The sequence below is a fragment of the Molossus molossus genome, unplaced genomic scaffold (assembly GCF_014108415.1).
Source record: "Molossus molossus isolate mMolMol1 unplaced genomic scaffold, mMolMol1.p scaffold_m16_p_6, whole genome shotgun sequence".
Lineage (NCBI taxonomy): Eukaryota > Metazoa > Chordata > Mammalia > Chiroptera > Molossidae > Molossus > Molossus molossus.
In genome coordinates, this window is record NW_023425399.1 from 66,605,400 (window position 1) to 66,632,375 (window position 26,976).

The 26,976-nt window shown below is 35.9% G+C and overlaps 1 protein-coding gene across 1 annotated transcript in view; it reads left to right on the plus strand.

The window, feature by feature from the left end:
- Positions 1-26,976, plus strand: part of L3MBTL4 (L3MBTL histone methyl-lysine binding protein 4) — a 381,883-nt gene that overhangs the window by 67,149 nt on the left and 287,758 nt on the right. Inside the window, exons 4-8 of the mRNA XM_036245527.1 lie at positions 17,163-17,267; positions 18,326-18,461; positions 20,327-20,418; positions 21,910-22,064; positions 23,071-23,147. Coding sequence (XP_036101420.1) covers positions 17,163-17,267; positions 18,326-18,461; positions 20,327-20,418; positions 21,910-22,064; positions 23,071-23,147 — 565 coding nt within the window. The remainder of the gene's footprint in view (positions 1-17,162; positions 17,268-18,325; positions 18,462-20,326; positions 20,419-21,909; positions 22,065-23,070; positions 23,148-26,976) is intronic.

Sequence of the window (26,976 nt, forward strand, 5' to 3'; positions counted from 1 at the left end):
AGGATATAACCATGCTAAACATATACGCACCAAATACAGGAGCACTATAATATATTAAAAAGCTTTTAGAGGGCTTCAAGGGAGAGATCAATAGCAACATGATCATAGTGAGTGATTTACTTTTTTATCCTCACCCGAGGACATTTTTCCTTTTGTTTAGATAGAGTGGCAGGGAGAGAGAGGAAAGGGGGGGGAGAGAGAGAGAGAGAGAGAGAGAGAGAGAGAGAGAGAGAGATATTGATTGAGAGAGAGAAACATCAACGTGAAAGGGACACATCAAGTGGCTGCCACCCGCATGACCAACCAGGGCCGGGGACAAAATGCAACCGAAGTACGTGCCCTTAGCAGGAACCAAAACCGGGTCTCTGTGGACTGCAGGCCGACGCTCCAACCACTGAGCCAAACTGGCCAGGGCCATAGTGGGTGACTTTATCACACCACTGACACCACTGGATAGATCTTCTAAAGAAAAAATTATGAGGACATAGAGTCCTTACAAGACAAACTAGATTAGTTGGACTTCATTGATATTTACGGAACATTTCACCCCAAAGCTGCAGAATATACATTCTTCTCAAGTGCACATGGGACATTCTCAAAGATAGAGCTCATGTTAGGACACAAAGCAAGTCTCTACAAATTCAAGAAAATTGAAATCATATCAAGCGTCTTCTCAGATCACAGTGGCGTGAAACTAGAATTCAATTACAATAAAAACACACAAAAACATTCAAACACTTGGAGGCTAAATAGCATGTTATTAAACAATGAATGGATTACTAATGAGATCAAGGAAGAAATTAAAAACTTCCTGGAAACCAATGAAAATGAACACACAACAACACAAAATCTATGGGACCTGGTGAAAGGTGTTCTGAGAGGGAAGTTCATAGCACTATGGGCATACCTCAAGAAACAAGAAAAATTCCTAATTGACTTTCTAACACTACAACATAAAGAACTAGAAAGTAAACAAAAAGAGACTTTCTAACACTACAACATAAAGAACTAGAAAGTAAACAAAAAGAAAAACCAGAGCTAGGAGGAGGAGGGAAATAGTAAAGGTCAGAGCAGAAATAAATGACATAGAGACTAAAAAAAAAAAAAATTCAAAAGATCAATAAAACAAAAAGCTGGTTTTTTGAAAAGATAAACAAGATCGATGTACCTTTAGCCAAACTCACCAAGAAACAAAAAGAGAGAATCAGGTAGACAAAACCAGAAATGAAAGAGGAGAAGAAACAACTGACACTACAGAAATACAAAGGATCATTGAAACATACTATGAACAATTATATGCCAACAACCTAGGAGAAATGGACAAATTTCTAGAAACAAACAGTATCCCAAAACTGAACCAGGATGAGATAGAAAACTTGATCAGACCAGTAACAACAAAGGAAATTGAAGATGTAATTAAGAAATTCCCAGCAAACAAAAACCCGGGCCCAGATGGCTTCATGGGGAAGTTTTACCAAACATTCAAAGAAGATCTAATACTCATTCTCCTCAAACTATTCCAAAAAATCCAAGAGGACGGAACACTTCAAAACTCATTTTACGATGCCAGCATAATACTAATTCCAAAACCGGATAAAGACACTACAAAGAAAGAAAACTACAGGCCAATATTCCTGATAAACACAAATGCCAAAATCCTTAACAAAATATTAGCAAATTGGATCCAGCAATACATCAAAAAACTTATTCATCATGACCAAGTGAGTTTCATCTCAGGCTTGCAGGATGGTACAATATTCACAAAACAATAAATGTGATACACCACATAAACACAAGGAAAGATGAAAACCATATGATCATATCAATAGATGCTGAAAAAACATTTGACAAAATCCAGCACCCATTTCTAATAAAAATGCTCAACAATGTGGAAATAGAAGGATCATATTTCAACATAATAAAGGCCATATATGAAAAAGCTACAGCCAACATCATACTCAATGTGTAAAATCTATAAGAATTTTTCTTAAGAACGGGAACAAGACAGGGATGCTCACTTTTGCATCTCTTAATTAACACAGTACTGGAAGTCTTAGCTACAGCAATTAGATATGAAGGAAAAATAAAGTGGATCCGAATTGGAAAGAAGGAAGTGAAAATGTCATTATTTGCACATGACATGATATTGTTATACATAGAAAACCCTAAAGAATCCATCAGAAATCTACCAGACTTAATAAATGAATTTGGCAAATTGACAGGATACAAAATTAACATCAAGAAATTGACGGCATTTTTATACACCAATGATGAAATCACAGAAAGAGAAACTAAAAAAACAATCCCATTTACCATTACAGCAAAAATTTAAGATATCTAGGAATAATCTTAACCAAAGAAGTAAAGGACCTCTTCACAGAAGACTGTAAGTCATTGAAAAAAGAAATACAGGATGATATAAAAAAGTGGAAGCAGATAACTTGTCATGGATTGGAAGAATTAATATCATTAAAATGTCCATACTACTCAAAGCAATCTATAGATTTAATGCAATCCCCATCAAAATACCAATGACATATTTCACAGAACTAGAACAAATACTTCAAAAGTTCATATGGAACGAAAAAAGACCCCAAATAGCCACAGCAATCTTGAAAAAGAAGAACAAAGTAGGAGGCATCACATTACCAGATATCAGGTTATACTACAAAGCTACTGTAATCAAAATAACCTGGTACTGGCACAAGAATACCAGATAGATCCATTGAACAGCAAAGAGAACCCAGAAATGGACCCAAGGCAATATTTCAATTAATATTTGACAAAGGTTGTAAGAGCATACAGTAGAGTGAAGACAGTCTCTTTAATAAATGGTGTTGGGAAAATTGGACAGCTACTTGCAAAAAAATGAAGCTATACCACCAACTTACACCATACATGAGAATAAACTCAAAATGGATAAAAGACTTAAATGTAACTCGTGAATCCATATAAATTCTAGAAGAAAATACAGGCAACAATATTTTAGACATCATACGCAACAGAATTTTTACTGATACAACACTTAAGGCAAGAGAAACAAAGGAAAAAATGAACACATGGGACAAACTCAAAAGTTTCTGCACAGCAAAAGAAACAACCATCAAAACTGAAAGGGATCCCACTATATGGGAGATCATAATAACAAATGATGCATCAGATAAGGGTTAATTTCCAAAATATATAGAGTGCTCACACAACTCAACAAGAGGAAGACAAAGAACCCAATTTAAAAAAATGGGCAGAGGACCTAAATAGACACCTTTCCAAACAGGATATACAAATGGCCAAGAAATACTCGAAAAAATGGTCAACGTCACTAATCATCAGAGAGATGCAAATTAAAACAACTATTTGATATCACCTCACACCTGTCAGAATGGCCACCATCAACAAATAAACAACAACTGTTGGCTAGGGTGTGGAGAAAAGGGGACTGTAGTACACTAGTGGTGAGAATGCAGACTGGTGCAGCCACTATGGAAAACAATATGGTGTTACGTTAAAAATTCAACTGCCATTCACCCCAGTGATCCCACTTCTAGGAATATACCCTAAGAAACCTGAAATACCAATCAGAAAGAATATATGTACCCCTATGTTCATAGCAGCACTATTTACAATAGCTAAGCTCTGGAAACAACACTACTGTCCATCAGTGGATGAGTGGATAAAAAAGCTGTGGTACAGAAGAAGATGGCAGCGGGCTGGACCAGAGGGAGAGTGAATGTGTGAGCGAGTGTGTGAGAGAGTGTGAGTGGATATGATGGTGGACCGCCAAACTTGAGCACTGCAGAGCCACAGAGCAGAAAGTTCCTGTGCTGTAGACTAGAGCAGCATTCTACCATGGTAAGCGGCCCTTCAGGGATCTTTTCTTTGTACCACGGGGAGGTTCCACCGTTTTGGAAGATCCTGGGTCTTTCCTGGGAGGAGGCAGTGGGGGCCACTAGCGCCCAGCAACCTGAGCCAACCAGCACACCTGGCATCATCGGACCAGTGGACACTGTGTCAACACAGACCTGTGCACAGTAGTGGAGCTCCCAAGGTGTTGGTTGTGGAAGCCTCTGACAGCCCGGAGCCTAGCACCATCCCCCTAGTAGCAGCCTGATCAGAGTCAAAATATACCCCCAGCAACAGAGGCTGGGGAGCAGACATCCATCCCCAGGCAACAGAAGCACAGACCATCAGCTGAGACCCATCCCCAAAAACAACAGCAATAGCATAGCCAGAGTTGAGCCCCATGGGGCAGCAGCACTCCCCAGCCAGCAGCTGCAGGACCTGGGGCTCCACAGAGGCCTGTGCGGTCCAGTAGCCCACAAGAGCAGTGGTAAGCCAGAGCCGGAGAGACTGGTGCAATCCATCTGCCTGCCCGTGGGAACTGCAGGGTGCTGGGACACCAGAGAGCCCTGTGGGACATAGCAGGGACATTACAATCCAGTTACTCCTGAACCTGCAGGGTGCTGAAGCACCAGAAAGGCCTGTGCGACCCAGCATGGACTGTGTGATCTAGTTACCCATGGGACCTGTGGGGTGCTGAAGCACTAGAGAGACCTGCGGGACCCAGCAGGGACTGTGCCATCCAGTTACCCTCGGGAACTGCGGGGTGCTGAAGCATCAGATAGGCCTGTGCTACCCAAAGGGATTGTGCGCTCCAGATACCTCTGGGACCTTCAGGATGCAGGGGCACCAGAGAGGCCTGTGAGACCTAGCTGAGCACAAGATAGGCTTAGGGGATGTGAAAATGGAGGCGGAGTGAATGGAAGCTGCACAGATGATCTTCTAAGACCAAACCGGAATTACAAGTAAAATAAAGACAAATCCTTGGTAAAAAGCAACAGAAAAGCAGTAGGGCAGGACCATATAACCAGGGACACTGGTAGGATCTGCCGAGGCATGAGAGGGTGGCGGGCTGGGAGCCCAGGGACAGCAGCAGTCTTATCTGTGAGCAGCACCCTTGGGGAATAAAGACCAAGCCCACTCCACAGCGCAGAGAGCCTAGACAGAGTGCTAAAATAGCCACAGCCACTCACCTGGGGGCTACAGCAGAGGGAGGGTCGACTGGGTTGGAACTCTGTGGGAACACCCATAATTTGGAGGGCACGCAGAGTTTTTGCTGAGTTGTGGACACAAAGGACGGTGGCCAGTGTGCTCCTTCCCTGAGCTGTGGGGAAAAGCAACAGCCTCCCACTCTCACAGATTCAGCCTTTCCCACATGAGGCAAAGAAATGCAAGTTGAGGCTCATTAACAATCAGCATCTATCCCACCCTCTGGAAATCCTCTTATGCAGAACACCAGGGCTACATTCCAAGGCACTGAGTAACTGAGACAACTAGCCACCAGGAAAAAGCTAGAGATAACTGAACCTTTCCTGTGCTTGCAAATCTATCCAGGAAAGTAAGAATTGACAGTGGTGTTTAATCTGGGCCCACCCAGGCTCATCCAAACCCAGTAGAGGGAATCAAAAACAGCAGAACACCAACACCCACAGGGAAAATTTGGCAGGATCCAAAACCTACTGAGAAAGCCAAAATGGTGAGACAAAGAAACAAATCCCAAATGAAAGAACAAGAGATCTCTATCAAAGATGAGATAAATGAAGATGAGATAAATGAGATGCAGTTAAGCAAATTATCAGAGGTATAGTTGAGAGCCATGATCTTGAGGAAGCTCAAGAGCAGAAATTAAGAACACATTGGAAGGACTAATCAGCAGAGTAGAGGAAGCTGAGGACCAGATCAGTGAATTAGAAGACAGGGTAGAAAAAATCAACCAATCAGAAAACCAAAAGGAAAAAAAAAAAAAAGTTAAAAAACAGAATGACTGCTTAAGAGAACTGTGGGACAAATGGAAACGTAATAACATTTGCATCATAGGAGTCCCCGAAAAGGAAGAAAATGGGCAATGGTTAGAGAATATATTTGAAGAAATACTGACAGAAATCTTTCTTAACTTGGTGAAGGAAGAAGGCATTCAAGTTCAAGAAGCACAGAGAGCCTCAAGTAAGAAGAACCCAAATAGGCCGACACCAAGACACATAGTAATTAAAATGCCAAAAAATAAAGACAAAGAGATAATCTAAAAGGCAGCAAGAGATAAGCAACAGGTTACCTACAAAGGAAACCACATAAGGCTTTTAGCTGACTTCTCAACAGAAACACAACAGGCCAGAAGGGAGTGGCATGAAGTACTCAAGGTCATGAAAAACAAGGATCTGAATCCAAGACTACTCTATCCAGCAAGGCTATCATTCAAAATAGAAGGTGAAATAACGAGCTTTTCAGACAAAAAAAGGGCTTAGGGAATATATTAACACCAAACCTGCACTGCAAGATATGCTAAAAGGACTGCTGTAATTAGTAGAAGAAATTGGAAGAAAAATATAACCACACTAAACAAAAATGGCAATAAATAAGTACATATCAGTTGTCACCTTAAATGTGAATGGTTTGAATGCACCGATAAAAAGACAGAGTAGCTGACTTGATAAGAAAGCATGATTCACATATATGTTGTTTACAAGAGACCCACCTCACAACCAAAGATTCACATAGATGGAAAATGAAGGGATGGAAAAAAATCTTTCAAGCAAACGGTAAGGAAAAAAAATCTGGGGTACCAATACTCATATCTGATAATGTAGATTACAAAATGAAGGCCATAACTAGAGACAAAGAAGACCACTACATAATATTCAAAGGCTATATCCAACAGGAAGATATGACCTTGATAAACATATATGCACCCAATATAGGAGCATGAACATATATTAAAAATCTTCTGGCCCTGGCGGGTTTGGCTCAGCGGGTGGAGCATCACCCTGTGGTCCAGAGAGACCCGGGTTCAGTTCCCACTAAGGGCACGTACCTCAGTTGCACTTTGTCCCCAGCCCTGGTTGGTCGTGCGGGTGGCAGCAACTCGATGTGTCCCTTTTACGTCGATATTCTCTCTCTTCCTCTCTCTCCCTCCCACTCTATCTGAACAAAAAATGGAAAAATGTGAGGTGAGGATAAAAAAAATATATAATATATATATATATATATATATATATATTCTGGCGGATTTCAAAGGAGAAATCAACAGCAATACAATAATAGTGGGGGACTTAAATACCCTGCTGACATCACTGGATAGATCTTCTAGAAAAAAATTAACAATAAAATACAGATTCTAAATGAAGCGCTAGATCAAATGAATTTTATACATATCTACAGAGAATTACACCCTTAAACTGCACAATTCACATTCTTCTCAAGTGCACATGGGGCATTCTCAAAGATAGACCACATGTTAGGGCACAAACTAAGTTTCTACATGTTCAAGAAGATTAAAATCATATCAAGCATCTTCTCAAATCACAATTGCATGCAAGTAGAAATCAATTGCAACAACAACATGCAAAGACATTTGAAAACTTGAAGGCTAAATAGCATGTTATTGAGAAATGACTGGGTTACCATGGAGATCAGGGAAGAAATTAAAAACTTTCTGGAAACCAATGAAAATGAACACACAACAACACAAAATCTATGTGATGCAGCAAGAGCAGATCTAAGAGGGATGTTCAGAGCACTATAGGACTACCTCAAGAAGCAAGAAAAAAATTCTAATAGACTATCTAACCTCACAACTTAAAGAACTAGTAAGCAAACAAAAAGAAAACCCCAGAGTAAGTAGAAGGAAGGAAATAGTAAAGATCAGAGCAAAAATAAATGACATGGAGACCAAAACAACAATTCAAAGGATAAATGAAACAAAGAGCTGGGTCTTTGAAAAGATAAACAAGATTGATAGACCCTTAGCTAGACTCTCCAAGAAACAAAGAGAGAGAACCCAAATACACAAAATCAGAAATGAAAGAGTAGAAATAATAACTGACACCACAGAAATACAAAGGATTGTTAGCAAATATTATGAACAATTATACGGCAACAAATTCAACAATCTAAGGTAAATGGACAAATTTCTAGACACACATAGTCTCCCAAAATTGAACTGGGAAGAGAGAAAACTTCAGCAGACCAATAACAACAAAGAAATTGAAGATGTAATCAAAACTCTCCCAGCAAACAAAAGCCCAGACCCGGATAGCTTCATGGGGAAGTTTTACAAAACATTCAAACAAGATCTAACACCCATTCTCCTCAAACTATTTCAAAAACTTCAGGAAGAAGGAAGACTTTTAAACTTGTTTTATGAGGCCAGCCTAATTCTAATTTCAAAACCAGAAAAAGACACTACAACCAAATAAACCTACAGACCAATATCACTGATGAACATAGACGCCAAAATTCTGAACAAAATACTAGTAAATCGGATGCAGCAATATATCAAAAAAATTGTTCACCACGACCAAGAGGGATTCATTCCTGGGCTGCAACGCTGGTACAATATTTGCAAAGCCATAAATGTGATACGCCACATAAACAAAATGAAATATAAAAATCATATGATCATATCAATAGATGCTGAAAAAGCATTCAACAAAATCTATCACCCATTTTTGATAAAAACGTTCAGTAATCTGGGAATAGAGGGATCATATCTCAACATAATAAAAGCCATATATAAAAGACCTATATATTCAATGAGCAAAAATTAAAAGCATTTTTCTTAAGAACAGGAACAAGTCAAGGATGCCCACGTTTGCCACTCTTATTTAACATAGTACTGGAAGTCTTAGCCACAGCAATCAGACTGGAAGAAAAAATAAAAGGGATCCAAATTGGAAAGGAGGAAGTGAAACTGTCATTGTTCGCAGATGACATGATACTATACGTAGAAAAGCCCAATGACTCCATCAAAAAATTACCTGACTTAATAAATGAATTTGTCAAAGTAGCAGAATACAAAATTAATGTCAAGAAATCAATCGCAACTTTACACACCAATGATGAACTCACAGAAAGAAAAACTAAAAAAAAATCCCATTTACCATCACAGGAAAAATATTAAGATTCCTAGATATAAACTTAACCAAAGAAATAAAGGAACTATTTGCAGAAAACTACAGGACATTGAAAAAAGAAATAGAGGAAGATGTAAAAAAGTGGAAGCATATACCCTGTTCATGGATTGGAAGAATTAACATCATTAAAATGTCCATACTACCCAAAGCAATCTACAGATTCAGTGAAATCCTCATCAAAATACTAATGAAATACTTCACAGAACTAGAACAAATACTTCAAAAATTCATATGAAACCAAAAAAGACCTCAAATAGCTACAGCAATCTTGAAGGAGAACAAATTTGTAGGGATCACATTACCAGATATCAGGTTATACTACAAAGCCACTCTAATCAAAACTGTCTGGTACTGGCACAAGGACAGGCATATAGACCAGTGGAACAGAACAGAGAACCCAGAAACGGAACCAAGGCAATATGCTCAGTTAATATTTGACAAAGGTGGCAAGAACATACAGTGGAGTAAGACAGCCTCTTTAATAAATGGTGTTGGGAAAATTGGACAGCTACATGCAAAAAAAAAAAAAAAAATGAAACTAGACCATCAACTTACACCCTACACAAGAATAAACTCAAAATGTATAAAAGACTTAAATGTGACTCATGAATCCATAAAAGTTCTAGAAGAAACTATAGTCAACAAAATTTCAGACATCATACATAGCAGAATTTTCACTGATACATCACCTAAGGCAATAGAAAGAAAGGAGAAAATGAACACATGGTACTACATCAAACCCAAAAGCTTCTGCACAGCAAAAGATGCAATCATCAAAACGGAAAGGCTACTCACTGTATGGGAGAGCATAACTGCCAATGATATATCAGATAAGGGGTTAATTTCCAAAATATATAGAGTGCTCATACAACTCAACAAAAGGAAGAACAAAAACCCAAGTAAAAAATGGGCAGAGAAACTAAATAGACACCTCTCCAAACAGGACATACAAATGGTTAGGAGACATATGAAGAAATGCTCAACATCACTAATCATCAGAGAGATGCAAATTAAAACAACAATGAGGTATTACCTCACACCTGTCAGAATGGCCACGATTAACAAATCATCAAACAACAACTGTTGATGAGGGTGTGGAGAAAAGAGGACTCCAGTACACTGCCAGTGGGAATGCAGACTGATGCAGCCACTATAGAAAACAATATGGTGTTACCTCAAAAAATTAAAAATTGAACTGCCATTTGACCCAGTGTTTCCACTTCTAGGAATATACCCTAAGAAGCCTGAAACACCAATCAGAAGGAATATATGTACCCCCATGTTCATAGCAGCACTATTTACAATAGCTAAGATCTGGAAACAGCCCAAGTGTCCATCAGTAGATGAATGGATAAAAGAGCAGTGGTACATATACACAATGGAGTACTATGCAGCTGTAAGAAAGAAAGATCTCTTATCTTTGAGATGACATGGAGGGACTTGGAAAGTGTCATCCTAAGTGAAACAAGCCAAACAGAGAAAGAGAAGTATTATATGATCTCACTTATGTGTGGAATATAATGAACATAACAGTCTGAGAAATGGAGTTTCCCTAAAGACGTGGAAGTGGGATACAGACTGACAATCCCCAGAAGAGGGGTTGGTGGGGGAGAGATAAACACAGAACTTATATGCATGCATGCATGAACAATGGACATGGACAACAAAGGTGGTGACAGGGTGGGAGTCAGTGGGAGAGGGGAATCAGTGGGGGGAAAAGGAAAAACATGTGTAACAAAAATAAATTAATTAATTAACAAAAGAAAAAAGAAAAAAATGTGGTGGTACATGTACACAATGAAATACTATGCAGGTGTAAGAAAGAAAGATTTCTTATCCTTTGAGATGGCATGGAAGGACCTGGAGAATATTATGCTATGTGAAGTAAGCCAAGCATAGAAAGACAAATATCACATGATCTCACTTATTTGTGGAGTATAATGAAGTAAAGAAATGGATGAAGAAAATGGAACCAGAGACATAGAGGTGGAGTACAGAATGACAAACCTCAGAGTAGGGGAGGTTGGCAGGGGGGAGATAAACCACAGAACATTATATGCATGTATGCGTGACCAATGGATATAGACCACAAATCTGGGGATGGGGTGGGCAGGGGATGGGGAGGAGGCTGTCAGTGGGGGAAAAAGAAACATCTGTAACAAAAATTAAAAAAATAAATAAAGGAGAAAAATAAAAAAATATATATTTTTATAAATGCTGTTGTGATAGAAATGTAATTTCATTTTTCTCTCCAAGTGGATAACCATATGTCCTAATGCCATTTATCTAGACTCTCCTGACTTACAATGCCACCTTTATTTTGTATTAAATTTCCTTGTATAGAGGTATGCACTTTCTTTGGCACTGTTTTCAAACTTCTGGCATCCGGGGATCATTTATCGTCATAGACCACCAATACTCAGATCACCAATTCTGGATAATTAAAAAACTCATTCTAAGTTTTAACTATAAAATAAAAGCTTAAAAATTATGAAGTCTTTAGTCAATGAGTGGGATAATGTTGTCCTTAACCTTTCATAACAATCTACCAGAGTAACTAACAACCCATATGCTAAAGCCAGACACAGTGGTGTCTCAGCACATTACATAACCTTTTATGCCCCAGTTTTATCATCTGTATAATATATGTAATAACACCTATTTCATAGAGCTTTTATGATTATTTAATGCGTTGATACTTGTAAAGTGCTTAGAACAGGATCTGGCCTAGATTTAACTGCTTCATAAATGCTGGTTGGATAATAGTCATCTTTATAAAGGTTAGCTCAGGCTCAATAACCATTTCTTCTTATTCCTTATTCTTCATTTCTGTTTAATGAAAAAATTGTATCTAACTATTATAGGTTGTCAATATGAGAGTAAATGTTTGGTGATTCCTCAGATAGATCTGGATCATCCTGAGTATTCAGATCAAACATAAACCAAGACTCTTTTTATTTCATCAAATGCCAAATCAAGAAAAATATCACGCTCAAAACTGGGTGGGCTAATTTTGTCTACTATAGAGAGAGCTGCAGATGCATTCATAACTTTCTCTTTGGTTGTATTTGTTTCAGAAAAAGGTTTCTTTATGTTCCTTTCTGCGGTAATTGGATTAGTTTTAGGCTACCAATAACATGATTGATTTTTTTTTTTTTTTTTTTACACGAGTAGAGAAAATCATCAAGTGTTGACAGAGTTAAATTCTCTGTGGTCAAGCTGTTTCTTTCACAGTTTGCTTACATAAGACTTCCTGATACTCTCACCTTTTACATTTAAAATTGTGACATTTTAGCCCTGGAGATACACATTGAGACCATTTGAGATTCTAAAGATGTTGCTGAGATTAATCATTTAAGAAGGCCACTAAACTCAAGGCAGTGGATTTTGGTGTTACAAGAAATTTTGTTCTTAACATCTGCATATCAAATTCCTATGAACATCTTTCCCTTTGACAGCCATTACATGAAGGTTTGGAAACCTGTGGTACTTGCCCAGTTTTTTGCATAGCATACTAAAAATATGTACCTCAGTGATTGTGATTCCATTCCATGCCCAATTTTTTTCATTTATTTCAATATTGAATTAAGATAAGGAAAATATTGTTGACTGCCAGCTCTTGCCTGTGAATAAAATAGCATGCCTATGGGCATTCAGATAGAATCTTCTACTTAGCATACTGACACTCTTCTGTAACACACCTATCTGCTAGCTATGATGGCCACCAACCTCTTGTAGTCTGTATAATGGCTCAAAATAATCATTGCAAGTATAATCTCTCTGCTCTTGTAATGGGGTTCTGAGTGGTAAACAGGTAAGATGATGTTCAGAATTTCTCACACCTGTCTGTCAGGTGTCTGAGAGCTGTTCATGCTGTACGTGTGTGCCTTGGTCCCCCCATGGGCCAAAGATCTGCTGGCACACACACATGATAGTAAGTGCCCTTATGCATTATAATTCATAAAGGAATTTTGCCAATAGCCTACCTGGTTTACTCTTGGCATGGTGCTTTGTTTTATATATTTTTTCTTAATGTTCTGACTCATTTTTAAATAATAGTATATAATTTGTACCTACTCTTGCTCTGAGGTATGGAACATTGAATAATCCTTCTCCATTATTAGTGACAAATTTATCAATTTTATACTAGAAAGCATTATTTTGCAACAATTCTTGAAAAAGACGACAAAACAGAACACCTTAACTTCTGTACCTGAGAGCACATGGCGCTTCCTTGGAAAGGTCCTTGAGGCCTTCCATGGCCTGGAGCCACATTTTGTTTTGCCTGTGTTGTTGCCCTGGCTGTCTTCTTATGTGGAACAAATGGTGGTCAGGCTTTCAGAATACTTTGGTCCTCAGTGATGCTCTGCTGCCAAACTGGCTGTGTGGCCTTTAGAAAGTCACTTACCTCTCTGGGCTTGAGTTAATTTATCTTAAAAGTTTTAGTCAGGTCTGCAAATCGTATGATTTTTGTGACTGAATAAACTTAATTGTTTGCTTTAAGTGTGTGATTTCAGTTTCATTTCTTCATCATAAAATATAATTTTATAAATACAACTATCAAATTATGTTTATATAATATAAGATTTTTAGAAGGAAAAAACCCATTAAATATCCTGTGAAAAAAACATTTATCAGAAAGGAGATGGATGAAGGCAGTGCTATTTCTCACTAAATATTGTCTTTCAGATTGTTAAAAATGTTTTGTTTTTTATTTGAAATCCTCAAAAGAATGCTCTGTCTGTTTTAGCCATATAGTATTCCTTGCAACATTATATAAGGCTCCCAGATGTTTAATTGAGAAACCATTTTGAAATGCTGACAAGGGTAATGTTGATTATTTTAACTCTCAGCTATGAATTATTGCCAGTGTTTTGAATTTGTTCATATGTGATGAGAAGGTATAGTCTGCTCAATACAATACTGGTTTCAGTTTTGTATCAATTTTGTTGAAACATGAAAAATGTTCTCTCAATTTCTACAGCTTCTTAAATTTTTCTTCAGCACTATTAATATACTCCCCCAGAGTTCTCCTCTTCCCTTTTGCTTTCTTATCAGTGTTGTGTGTATATTTATGTATATGTGTATGAATGGATATGTGTGTGTGGTGCTTTTGAAATTAACTGAGAAATTTCAAAGCAGTGATAGGAAAGAGTAACAAAAAACTTGTTAAATACAGTCTGCTGGAAAACAGAGTAGATTTGAGAAGAAGGCTGAGAGAGTTAAACACACAAATGACATTTATTTTTGTAGAAATAAAATGTTCCTGAGAAATCACTCATTCTTGTTATTTCATTTTTGGGTTTTGTCATCTTTGAGGTTTTTTTCCTTGGAAGCTTCTAAAATAATCTGTGAATGTAAGAAAATTTTAAATGACATTTTACAAGCCAATTCATAAATATTTTAAAACAGTTTCAGTTTCTATAAAAAAGGCATGCACCCAAGTATAGAAGGAGGTTGAATAAACTGTGGTACCTACCTGCAGTTGAGTACAATACAGCTATAAAAAGAATGTGGACAGTTGTTGTGATCTGACATGGAGTGGTTTCCAAGGGACATTAGAAATAAAACATCATGTATGGTGTGCTACCTTTTATAAGAAGGAAGGGAAAATTACAAAAATAGTAACTTCTTATTTTTACAAACAGTAACCCAGGAAGGATAAACCAGAAACCAGCCAGGTTGGTTATGCACAAGAGGTAGAATGGAGTGGATAGGATATGGGAGAGAGAGAGACACTTCTTTGAGTACCTTTTTATATAGCTTTAACTTTTGGAAGCATGTTAATATTCTACATATTAAAATATAAAAATTGTTAGGTACTGAAAACAAATGGAAACAAATGAACTCAACTGTATTTCAAATGAATACCATAACTGCATTGAAGAAAGAAAGAAAAAAAAGAATATACCTTATTTGTAGATGACAGGAGAGCAGGGAGGAAAAATTGCAAACAAATCCTGAACTCTTTTGTAGGTTTATTTATTGTAGTAGTGTGGGTAAAATCATTCTGAAACTGTAATAGATACATTATAGGATTTAGCACATGAGTAAGTGTGCTGCCCTTGTTATAGGGGAAATACAAATATGGATAGAAAAAGGCAGAACAAACCTTTTGAGGATGTTTGGAATTAGATGGATCTGTTTGAACTTACAATTTATAAAAATATATATGTATGCATAGATTTACCTACATGTATACATGTTTATGTATGTATGCATGTGTATGTGTGATCTGCATGTAACTGTATAGTGAAGGAATTGGACAACACTGTAGTGTGATCAAAATTAACATCACTAATGAGGGGACACACGAGCATCATGTTGCTCCAGATGTGATATCCTGAGAAGGACACATCATCACCTATGTAGTCTACTGGCAAAAGAATGCATAACCTGAAACTAATCCTAAGGAACCATCAGACAAATCCAAAATGAGAAACCTTCTATTTTAATAAAATGGAGGAGGAGAAAGACTATGCTGTTTAAAAATATCAGTGTTATAAAAGACAAAGAAATGCTATGGAAAATGTTCCAAATTAAGGAAGACTAAACAGTCATGTCAGCTAAATTTAATGTCTGACCCTAGAATGAATCCTATTCTGGATGAGGAAAAATATTGTAAAAGTCATTTTTGGATAGATCAGATTAATTGGAATATGAATGGAAGATTAGTTAAAAGTGTTGTATAAATATTAAGTTTACAGAGGCTGATAAATTAGCTATTTTTGTGAAATGGAATGTTTTTATTATTAGGGAAAGTACACAGCTCTTCAGGAAAAATATTTAGTATTTAGAGGTAAAGGACCCATGAATGATTCAGAAAAAATCATATGTACATATATGTATATGCATATCTGTATATCTATTTCTATATACACACAGACATGAGAGCGAGGGAGCAAATGGAAATGATAAAGCAAATGAGGTGGAATGTTAACCTAGGAAAAGACTATAAGTATTCTCTTTATTGTTTTGTTCTTGCAACTTTTAAGTTTGATATTTTCAAATGAAAAGTTTTTTTTCTTTTTAAGAATAAACTTCACTTTAAAAATAGGCATTCATATGTTAAGCAGTAATAAATAGTAATAGCATTACTGATTAGAAAGGTCCACTTGAACTAGATTTTAATCATCATTTTCAATTAATGTACTTATAAGTTTATTTGCAATTAAGAGTAAATTGACTAGTAATGCTGAATCTGCTTGAAACTGTCTGCTCAAAACTAATAATAATTCAACAAGACTGTGGGAAATAGGACCAGTATTATACTGAATAATAGTGAATGAGAACAAATTAGAAAATCTATTATGAATTAGATTTCATTTACAATAGCAAAAAGTACTAAAAGGTACACAGAAATAAGCATGACAAAGCATTTTTGTAGTCTGTGTGAAAATTTAAAATATCTTGGACAAATCAAATGATTAAATTAAATGGAGGACAAGTTATTGAATTATAAAACTCAATGTAATTAAGATTGCTCTCCAGATAGACTCATTATATGTAAATAAGCCAGTGAACAGAATAAAAAGGCCAAAAATAGACCTACAAATATGTATCATAGAGATAACTTTGCAGGTCAGTGGACTATACCAAATATTTTTGTTCAATACTTGTTTTTCCATATGAAAAAATAGACCCCTACCTCACACCATTAAAAAAAAAAATTTCAGTTGCATTTAAATATGAAGAACAAAATTTTAAAAGATCACTAGGAGAATATCTGTATAAGTTCAGGGTTGCTGGGGATTTCATAAGCTAGATGTACAAACTGTACAGGAAGTAATTGATATTTTTACTATATTAAAATTTTAAAAAATTCTCCTACAACAAAATCATCATAAAAAAGTGAAGAGCCAAGTCACAGACTGGGAATAGGAAATAATTATGATCAACAAAGGATTGTTTCCAGAGTAGGAAGAACTTCTTCAAATCATTAATGAAAAATGAGCAAAAGGAATAAATGGGGAATTTACAGGGCATAAGTTTTGTAGATGACCTATTTCAAAGCACATAAAAATGATCAAACCATCTTTCAGGGTCATGTAAGAGCATCTTCTATCTTTAGCTCTAGTAGTGAGTTTCCAAACTAGTACAGTAAATTCTTAATTGTATGTATAGCCACATCGAGTGTTTTAATATCAAATTGTGAATATATTTCAGTGGCTAATGTTATATCATGAAATTTCATAGGACCAATCCTTTCCAGAGTACGAAAATGGTTTTCAGGTTGGAATGAGATTAGAAGGCATTGACCCCCGACATCCATCTGTATTTTGTGTGCTTTCTATAGCTGAGGTAAGAGATGGTGTTATCATCTTGAGCTAATTGCACAGTGAAGTGACAGAAGAGAATTTTCTAGAGAATAATGAATTGAGTACTTTCTGTTCTAAACAAGTTTTAGTACATTATGGATTTATTTTAGTCAGTGATGGGTGAAATATGTTTCTTAATGATTTTTCCCCCTGAAGATTAGTTTTTTAATAAGTTCTTCATCCCTAGGAGGTGGTCTTGATTTAATTGGCAAATAGTTTACACCTGAGGATGGTAACAACCAGTGAATTCCATGATGTTACTTTTGTCTATTAAAGGAGACATAATTATTAAAGATTTAGCTGAATTAATGAGAAATGCATATGAAAATATACATGCATATGAATTATATATTTCTATAAATATATGCATTTTTTGAAAATTACATAAAGTGAAGAGCCATTGATGAAAGTAAATGGCTTATAAAATGTGATATTTACTAAACATTTTATGTTACTAGGTTGATAAAAGACCTGTATATTTTTAATAACATCAAATGTAGAACACACTATTCACTTAATTTACTGATTGATTATAGCTATTAAACTTATATAGCAAGATGTATTTCTCAGACTATTTTATTATTTCATATATTAAGTATGCTGGAATTATATGTTAGAATTGAAATAAGGCCACATCCATTTGAGATTTGCTTTGTACTTTAACTTATTCTATCTTGAGATATGACTCTAAGCCAGACAGTAGGAGATGGGGTTTCTGAAAGGAATATTTGACAGGTATTGAGTCAATAAATAAACACATTGATTAATAGACATATATATTGACCTCAGATTCCTAGACTGAGTAAAACGGTAATTATTTTGGCAGAAAATGTTTTAGGTACTTGAAAGACAGTGTATTTTGTCAATGTTTTGTCTTCTTTAGATGTTGTCTATAAACTTGTTCTTTAATACAAACACATTATATGGATGGATTGGTTCACATATGTGCATAGCATTGACAGAATGTATGAATATTTTGTTAATTTTTGTATACTTCAAATACATGACACAATGAATGATTGCAAACATTCCGTTTTGCAGGTGTGTGGTTATCGTCTAAGGCTTCATTTTGATGGTTATTTAAGCTGCTACGATTTTTGGACCAATGCTGGTTCCCCTGACATTCATCCAATAGGGTGGTGTGGAAAGACCAAACATGAATTGCACATCCCTAAGGGTAAGTGAGGATGGAAAGAGTGAGTTGTTACTTCAATTTTATTTTAACAACATTTCATGAAATAATGAGAGCCTGGTATGATATGGTTTCCAAAATGTAAGTTTCATCCTCAAAAAGTAGTAAATCTGTGAGGATACAATTCTTAGAAATAAATGTCTTTAAAAGAAAAGCATCAATGACTACTTGAGCCATATATTCTGATAAAGCAACTAGGGTAGAATTAAAGTTTTATGAAAGCATTTTATTTTACATAAAGTTTATTAAGCCTTGCAGGGAGTGAAGAAATGAATGTTAAGTCATGATTGAAATGAAATATCTCAATCAGTGATACTGTCCAGTTTGGAAACTTGACTCACTGTCATTTGTTTCCAACAGAAATCTTGGAGAACAGGATATATGAGTGAACACAATTTCACTGTTTTGTTTTTGTTTTTGGATGAGAAATAAAAATCTCATCTTTGTCTTTTGTTACATGCTAGAGGAACCTGGGACTGGCAAATGTGACTAAAGGCTTTTGTATTTGTTGTGTGTAGTGAGGTGAGGATTTGACCAGTTGAAATGCCAATGGTCTCATTTCTTTGCACAGTAAACTTCTGTATAAGTTCTCCTGCTTGGATATGAGATGATTTAGTTACCGTGGAAAATTCTAGAGTTAGTATCTAGTTATCTTATTCTTAGTAACGAACTCAGGGTATCCTTGGGGATCTGTCACTGAGTCTGTTGGCAGAGTTCCTTAAAATTGCCGAATTTCATGGAAGCTGGTAACAGGCCACACATAGGCTCATTCATGTGGTAGGTATTTTGGGAGCCCATACTCTGTGCAGGCACTGGGGATATAGCACTGAATAAAATAGACCGTGTCTGTCTTCATGAGGCTTTCTTTCTTCAGGGATGAGGAATAATAAACAAAGATAAAGATTCATTGTCAGGCAGTAATGGGATGGGAGGATTAAGAACATCACAGGGACACTCTGTAACCAAGTGTGGTGAAGAAAGGCCTGAGAAGGTGACATCTGATAGATACATGGGTAAAATGAGAGTGAAAGCAATGTGGCCACCTGGGTAATAGCACTTGTCACAGAGAAAACCAAGAATAAATGTGCCAAGGCCAGAGTGTGCTTGGTACAGTTGAGGAACCACAAGGAGATGAATGTGACTAGAACAGAGCAGCAAAGGCGAGAAGACAGGAGATGAAGTTGGAGATGCAGCCACAGCTTTGACGTCTGTAAAAGGAGTTTTGACTTTTATTCTGAGTATAACACTGACTCAAAAAATAGTTATTGAGCCCATTTTATGTGGGTCAGCACCCTGTGAGCCACTTAAGGGCACATGGATGGGAAGATAATACGTTTTTGTTTTGTTTTTTAATGGGAAACTTATAAAGCTATGGATCAGAAAGCTGGAGCTGCTGAATGGTCTTTGTATTGTGAAAGTGTTTCTGTAATTTACGCCAGGTGTCTGGCACCCAGGATTGTTACACCATCAGGACCCCTGATGGCCTCAGTAATAACATGGTTTCTTCAGGGGTGATGATGAACTCAGGAACTTTTGTAACCTTCCTTGCCCATTTTTAAAAGTCCTAATGGGAAAAGAGACACCCATCAAGCCACCAGAGTACCAACTCCATATCTTAATGAATTAAAAAATATTTGTAGGGAATGATATGCATGATGGGAAAACACACTCAACAGATTTGAATTTCATATAATAAAAATATTGCAAGAATATAGGGGTTTTAATTTAAATATTTTATGTTCTGCTAAAGGACATTTAATTTATGGAAGAAGACTGAATAAGAATTATATATTTAGTATGCATATGGTTATATCTTGTGGGTATCTTGAGTAACCCATACATTTTTTTAGGTTATAGAAAAGATAAATTTGTTTGGATGAATTATTTGAAGGCTTGCAAACTGCAAAATGCTCCCAAGAAATTATTCAGAAACAGAAGTCCTGTAAGTATTTTCTGCCTCAGTATAAATTAGATTTTTCCTTGAGCTTAAACTTGTAAAAATTCACTATATAGTTTGTTGTATTTTAATTTTTTAAGAATTCTTAGCTTCCTGTTGACTTTTCTCATTTAATATGTTAGTTTCTTATGAGCACATCTTTTTATTCCCTTTAAATATATAATTAAATACTTTCATTAAATGGAGAGAGTTGAAAACTATATATAAAGCCTACTAAAATTTAAAATGCCTTTAAAAAATGTTTTTTCTTTTTTCTTTTTCTGTGTTTCCAGTGAGGTAGTCATTTAAACTTAGTTTTGGTGTTTTGAGATGAGTAAATACCCAGGTAGACTTTGAATATACCCATCCTAGTTGGATTTATGTGTAATGACAATGAGGGTGACATTATATACAGATTCAAGGGGTATATGACAATTTGGGTAGAACACACTTATACCATCTGTGTTCCCAGAAACAGAACAAGTCTTAAGGACAGAATAAGGATAAGTTGTAGCCCCGCCTCCTCTGAGCCCATGGGCCCAGCTGTGAGGTCACACATCAGTAAGAGGGGTGCAGAAGTCAGAGTCAGAGGTCAGCCTTGCCCCCTGTGGGTGTGCCCCTGTGTAGGACAATCACCCAGCCTTTCCAAGCTTTAGTGTCCTGATCTCAATATCAGTGTTATACAATTTCTCTATGTGGTTCATAGATTGTATCAAAGAAAGAAATGAGAACATTCTTTGAAAAATGTAATGTGCCAAAGGAAAACAAAAATTAGGGATCAGTATAGTTAGTAAAGAAGTAGAGAAAAATAAACCTCTTCTAGTTCCCAGATATTGTATGTATATTTCCTAAATCCCAGGGCTGGCTAATTATAGCTATACAAAAGTGGAGTTTTGTCACTGTAATGTTATTGTAAATCATAGTCCTTGGTATTTTTTAATACTAAAAATGTGTGCAGATAATAAAAAAGCACTTGGATTTTTCAACTATAAATCTATTTGTGAATTAGTATGTGTGTTCCTTAAATATTGAAAAAGCCACTATTTTCAGATCTTATCAAAGCAAATAGTTTTGGTGCTAAAGAGCATATCTTTAGTACTTTTCCAAAACAATGGTATTTGGAAACTATTCAAAAACCTATAGGAAGCAGAGGAAATTGTTTGATACTAATATATTCAGTAAATATAATATTTTTAAATTAATCCAAATTACTCTAAAAACTGAAGAAGAGGGAAAAGGACAACGATAAGGGAAATAAAGCCTACCTGGACAAAGAAAGACAATGTAAATGTCACTTTCTTGACCTTTGTTCTGAATGTAAACTTCCGAACAGTTTGTTGGATTATTTTTACTGGCATTTGCTGGCTTCGTTCAGGAGGGTAAGTGTTGACGTCCATAGACTTTTCTGATGCTAATGTCATAGAAGTTTTGACAGTGGCTCAGTCCTGTTTGGTGTCCTGTTTCTTTTTGTGCCCCTCTCTCCTGGTGCTGTGTTAGAACGGGCCAGTACCTAAAGAATTTCAGGTTGGAATGAAGCTGGAGGCCGTCGACAGAAAGAACCCTTCATTGGTGTGTGTGGCAACCATAGCAGATATTGTTGAAGATCGCTTACTAGTGCATTTTGACAATTGGGATGATAGTTACGATTACTGGTGAGACACCACTGTGCGTTTTATTTTTGTGTGTTCATGTTTGGTGTTAAGAATTCCTTTTCATTCCAGTACTGTCACTGCTTTTACTCTTCTTAAAGTTATGAACAACAGGAATTCAGTGGCTGAGAGAGTACCTAATGAGGCCTCATCTGAATTAACATGATCATTTCAGGGCACTTCACTGTATTTTTGTCTAGTTTGTGGGGGAAACATTTTTGTGAAGAGGGAGTTAAGAACTTGCAGTATTTTTTTCCCCATGAAAAATGTTGAACTAAACCCTGTCATATTTTTAAAAGGAAGATTCAGGAAGAATGGAGTGAATTATTTGAAAGCCTTTGGGGAGCAGAGAATGCTACATTGCCATTAAACTAACATTGTACGAGTTAAAGGGTTTTCTGGGAAAAACCTAAAATATGAAAGAGGGCATGGCAAAAATAATTTTAGTAGCATTTCTTCATAGTATGTCCTGATACCGGAAAAGTCTCTGCCTGAGGCTGTGGTTATTCATGTGCATGATGGGTCCCTGTTTTCCTCTTTGATCTGTGAAGCAGGGCCAAGTCAATTGTTGCATGGGTCTTAGGTAGAATCGCCTGCATTATTTGAAAAGGAGACAAAAGAAATATGGCATCATGGAGTCTGATTGGGCTGCCCATAAATTTGGGTTGGCCTATTAATACTTTTTCTTGCTGCTAGCAAGAAGTGGTAGAAGAGGTTTATTAAAATGTCCATTCTTTAGGCAATTCACTGGCAGTTTCTGACCTAGTCAAATACTTTTTATTTTATATTTTTAAATTGCAAGAAGGATATATAAAAGAGAAGTTTGGATGCTCGGCTTAAAAAATATAGTACTAAAATTACTTCTAATTCTCTTTAGCTGTAAAATAATGTTTTAGCTATGAAGTAATATTTTCCATGGTATCTCTTAATATCCAGAATGTTCATTACTCTTGAATTCTTTCTCTGGCCTTTAGTAATATGGAATCTAAATTGAATCCTGTTTTTGCAGGTGTGATGTAAATAGTCCTTATGTCCAGCCAGTTGGTTGGTGTCAGGAGAATGGAAGAACTCTGATAGCACCCCAAGGTGAGTAGACTGACTTAGTGTTCTTTGAGATCATCGTGTGGGAGTGGCAATGGCCATTCTTGTTTTCATTTATATAAACCACATTTAAATACAAAGTGTATGATGATATACTTTGCAAAGTTCTGTTGATCACCAAGTAACCCAAATGTCTGAAATCTGTACACCCTTCCCCATAAGGAAAATAGACTGTGTTTATAAAGATGAATTAGGCAGTCATTAAAAAAAGTTGCTAAAATGTTTTAATCCAATGAAATGTGTATCATTGCTCTGTTTCAACATTTAAAACAAGAAATTTCTAGCTACATAGTTTATCTTATCACTTATGTTAATTTATTAATTGAACCTCAGATTATTAACTATACTTAGCTTTGGAGTTGAATATAAGAAATCTAAGAAGTGAGAATTAACAAGGAGTCTCCAGGCTTGCCAGACCCTTCACCAACCAACTTAATGACAGCTAAATATTGAAATAGGGACTCTCTAGTTATTATATGTTTTTTATTACAGAAATATTAAGAAACATTATTTAGAGATTTGCTGTATCAAATCCATCATTCTTTTATTAAATTTATAGGGATGACATTGGTTAATAAAATTATATAGGTTTCAAATGTACTGTTCTAAGGTACATCATCCCTATGTTGCATTGTATGTTCACCACTCAAAGTCAAATCTTCTTCTATTACCATATACTTGGCTCCTTTACTCTTTACTCTCATCCCCTTCCCTCTGGTAACCACCACACTGATGTCTGTGTCCATGAGTTTCCGTTTTTCTGTTTGTCCTGATAATTTACCTGTTGCTTTCAGTTTTATATTCCATATATGAGTGAAATCATATGGCTCCCAACCCTCTCCATCTGACCTACTTTACTCAGCATGGTATTCTCAAGATGCATCTAATTTTTAATTTTAATTTTAGTCTTTAATTTTAAAATGACTTAGATATGGTGGCTGTGGAATATTAACATTTTTATAACAAGTGTTCCAGGAGAAACCTATTTTCTTTTAATAAAAATTTGTACAGAAAGAAATACAGAGTAAGGAATATGCCAGAACGGAGCAGATGTTTGCCTTTTAATTTGAATGATTCTGGGTTTTGCTATTTTTAAATATTTTTTTTCCTCTTAAATATAGGAAGATATTAGGATTCCTCATCAGTTTCTTGAATTTAGTGAGAACAGTTCAAGAACTAAAGATAATCAACAAGCCAAGCAAAACAAACAACCACAACATATTAAAAAATATTCAACTAGTCTCTAAAGGTTTTATAAAATATGTAGTATCTTTTCAATATCTTATTTTGATTCACAGATAGTTTTAGACTTGTTTGTCTTATTTTTCTGTAAAATTGGCTAAAGCTAACTTTAGATAGAGTTCTTTGAGATCTTTGAGATGGGGTGAAATGTTGGTCAGATCTCAGAATGTGGTTTGTGTTGGTGTGCCTGCAGACCCCTGTCCGTATTCCTCCAGGGACATCACTGCTGTGCTGCTTGCAGCTTGCTCTCACTAGACTTCGCCGATGGACTCGGTGTTTAAGTCCCTCACCCTGTCTCTTGGCGTGTGTGAGTCTAGGAAGGGTCTGGGAAGCATGTTAAGAATTAAAGGTCCAGAATCCTTCTGTCATTAACATGTACCAAGGACTGAGGGGGAGCAAACTTCCCACACCCCAGGTGAGGCTGAGGCATAAGGCTCTGATTGGATGTGATGAGGAGGCTATTTTGTTCCTGAAGTCAATAAAGTAACAGCACAACTCAATCTAGGCTTGTAGTTTTTACTTGTAGAATTAATTGCTTATTTAAATATTGTCACCATGCTGAAATCTGAGTGACAGTTTTAACCACAGACTAATTTAGTGATGGAAATTTTTCCCTGCAGGATCAAATTATCTTCTCTAAGAGTTCTTAAAATTCTGAGGATTTTTTTGTCCTGACATACAGTGTTTAAGCAGAATCTTACAAATAACCTACCTTTAAACCTCACGTACTTGTTAGTTCTTCTTTTACTAATTAGAATATTTTTATACATTCAGGTACAATTTTCTGTGCAGACATGTCTTCATTTCTCTTGAGTGTAAACCTAGGAGTGGAATTGCTGGGTCATATGATAATTTTACCTTTGCTATTTTGAGGAACTAAACTGTTTTCTGAAGTACCTGTGCCATTTTACATTCCCACTAGCAATGTATGATGGGTGCTGTTTCTTAACATCCTTGTCAACATTTGCTATTTTCTGTTTTCTTGATTAAAACCATCCTACTGGATGTGAAACAGTATCTCTCTCTGCTTTTGATTTGCTTTTCTCTAATGATCAATGATGTTGAACATCTTTTTATATGGTTATTGGCCATTTGTACATCTTCTTTTGAGAATTATCTATTCAAATTATTTGCCCATTTTTTAAATTGGGTGGTTTTTTTATTATTTAAAAATTAGTTAAGTATTATATTCATTTACTATTCATTATTATTAATGTAAGAGTTTTAATATATTCTGGGTATTAAGCCCATATTGTATAAATGATTTGCAGGTGTTTTCTTCCATGTAGATGTATTTTCTAAGTTTTAATGTTTTTTTAATTTTTAAAATAATTTTTTCTTAAAAAATTTTTTTTTCTTTATTGATTTTAGAAAGAGAGAAAGAGAGAAAGAGAGAGATAGAGAACATCCATTGGCCGCCTCCTGCATGCTCCCCATTGGGGATTTGGTCCACAACCTGGGCATGTGCCCTGACCTGGAATTGAACTGGCGACCTCTTGGTGCATGGGTCGACCCTCAACCACTGAGCCATACTAACCAGGCATAATTTTTTTATTTTTTCAATTACAATTGACATAAAATATTGTATTAACTTCAGATGTTCAACATAGTGATTAGAAATTTACATAACAAGTGATCATCCCATAAGTTTACTACTCATCTGACACCATACACAGTTATTACAATGTTATTAACCATATTTCCTGTGTTGCACCTTATGTCCCCATGACTATTTTTATAACTGGCAATTTGTACATCTTAATCTCTTCCCTCTCTCACCCATTCTCTCAAACCCCCTCCCATCTAGCAGCAATCAAAATTGTTTTCTGTAGCAATGAGTTTGTTTCTGTTTTTTTTAAATGTACATTTACTTTGTTCTTTAGATTCCACATATAAGTGAAATTACATGGCATTTGTTGTTCTCTGTCCAACCCATGTCAGTTAGCATAATTCTGTCTAGGTCCATCCATGTTGTTATAGATGGCTGAGTAATACTCCATTGTATATATGCACCACTTCTTTATCCATTCATTTATTGATGGACACTTAAGTTGCTTCCATATTTTGACCATTGTAAACAATGACACAATGAACGCATATGTCTTTTCGAATTAGTATTTTCTGTTTCTTTGGATAAATAGCCAGAAATGGAATTGTTTCTTGTTATAGACTTTGTTTTAAAGTCTATTTTGTCTGATATAAATATTGCTACACCACCCTTTTTTTTTTTACTGTCATTTTTATTTTCATGAAATATCTTTTTCTATCCCTTTACTTCTGGTCTGTGTGTGTCTTTCGATCTGAATTGGGTCTTTTTTAGGCAGCATATGTATGGGTCTTATTTTATTATTTATTCAGCCACTCTATGTCTTTTGATGGGAATATTTAATTCATTTACATTTCAAGTTATTATTGATAGGTATATATTTATTTACAGAGTTTTCTTTTGTTCTTTCATTTGTGACATGTTTCTTTGTTCCTCATTTTGGCTGCCTCCCTGTGTTTGTTTCTATATATTAGACAGAGCTTTTATGTCTCCTAGTCTTGGTTAGAGTGGCCTTATGTAGTGGGT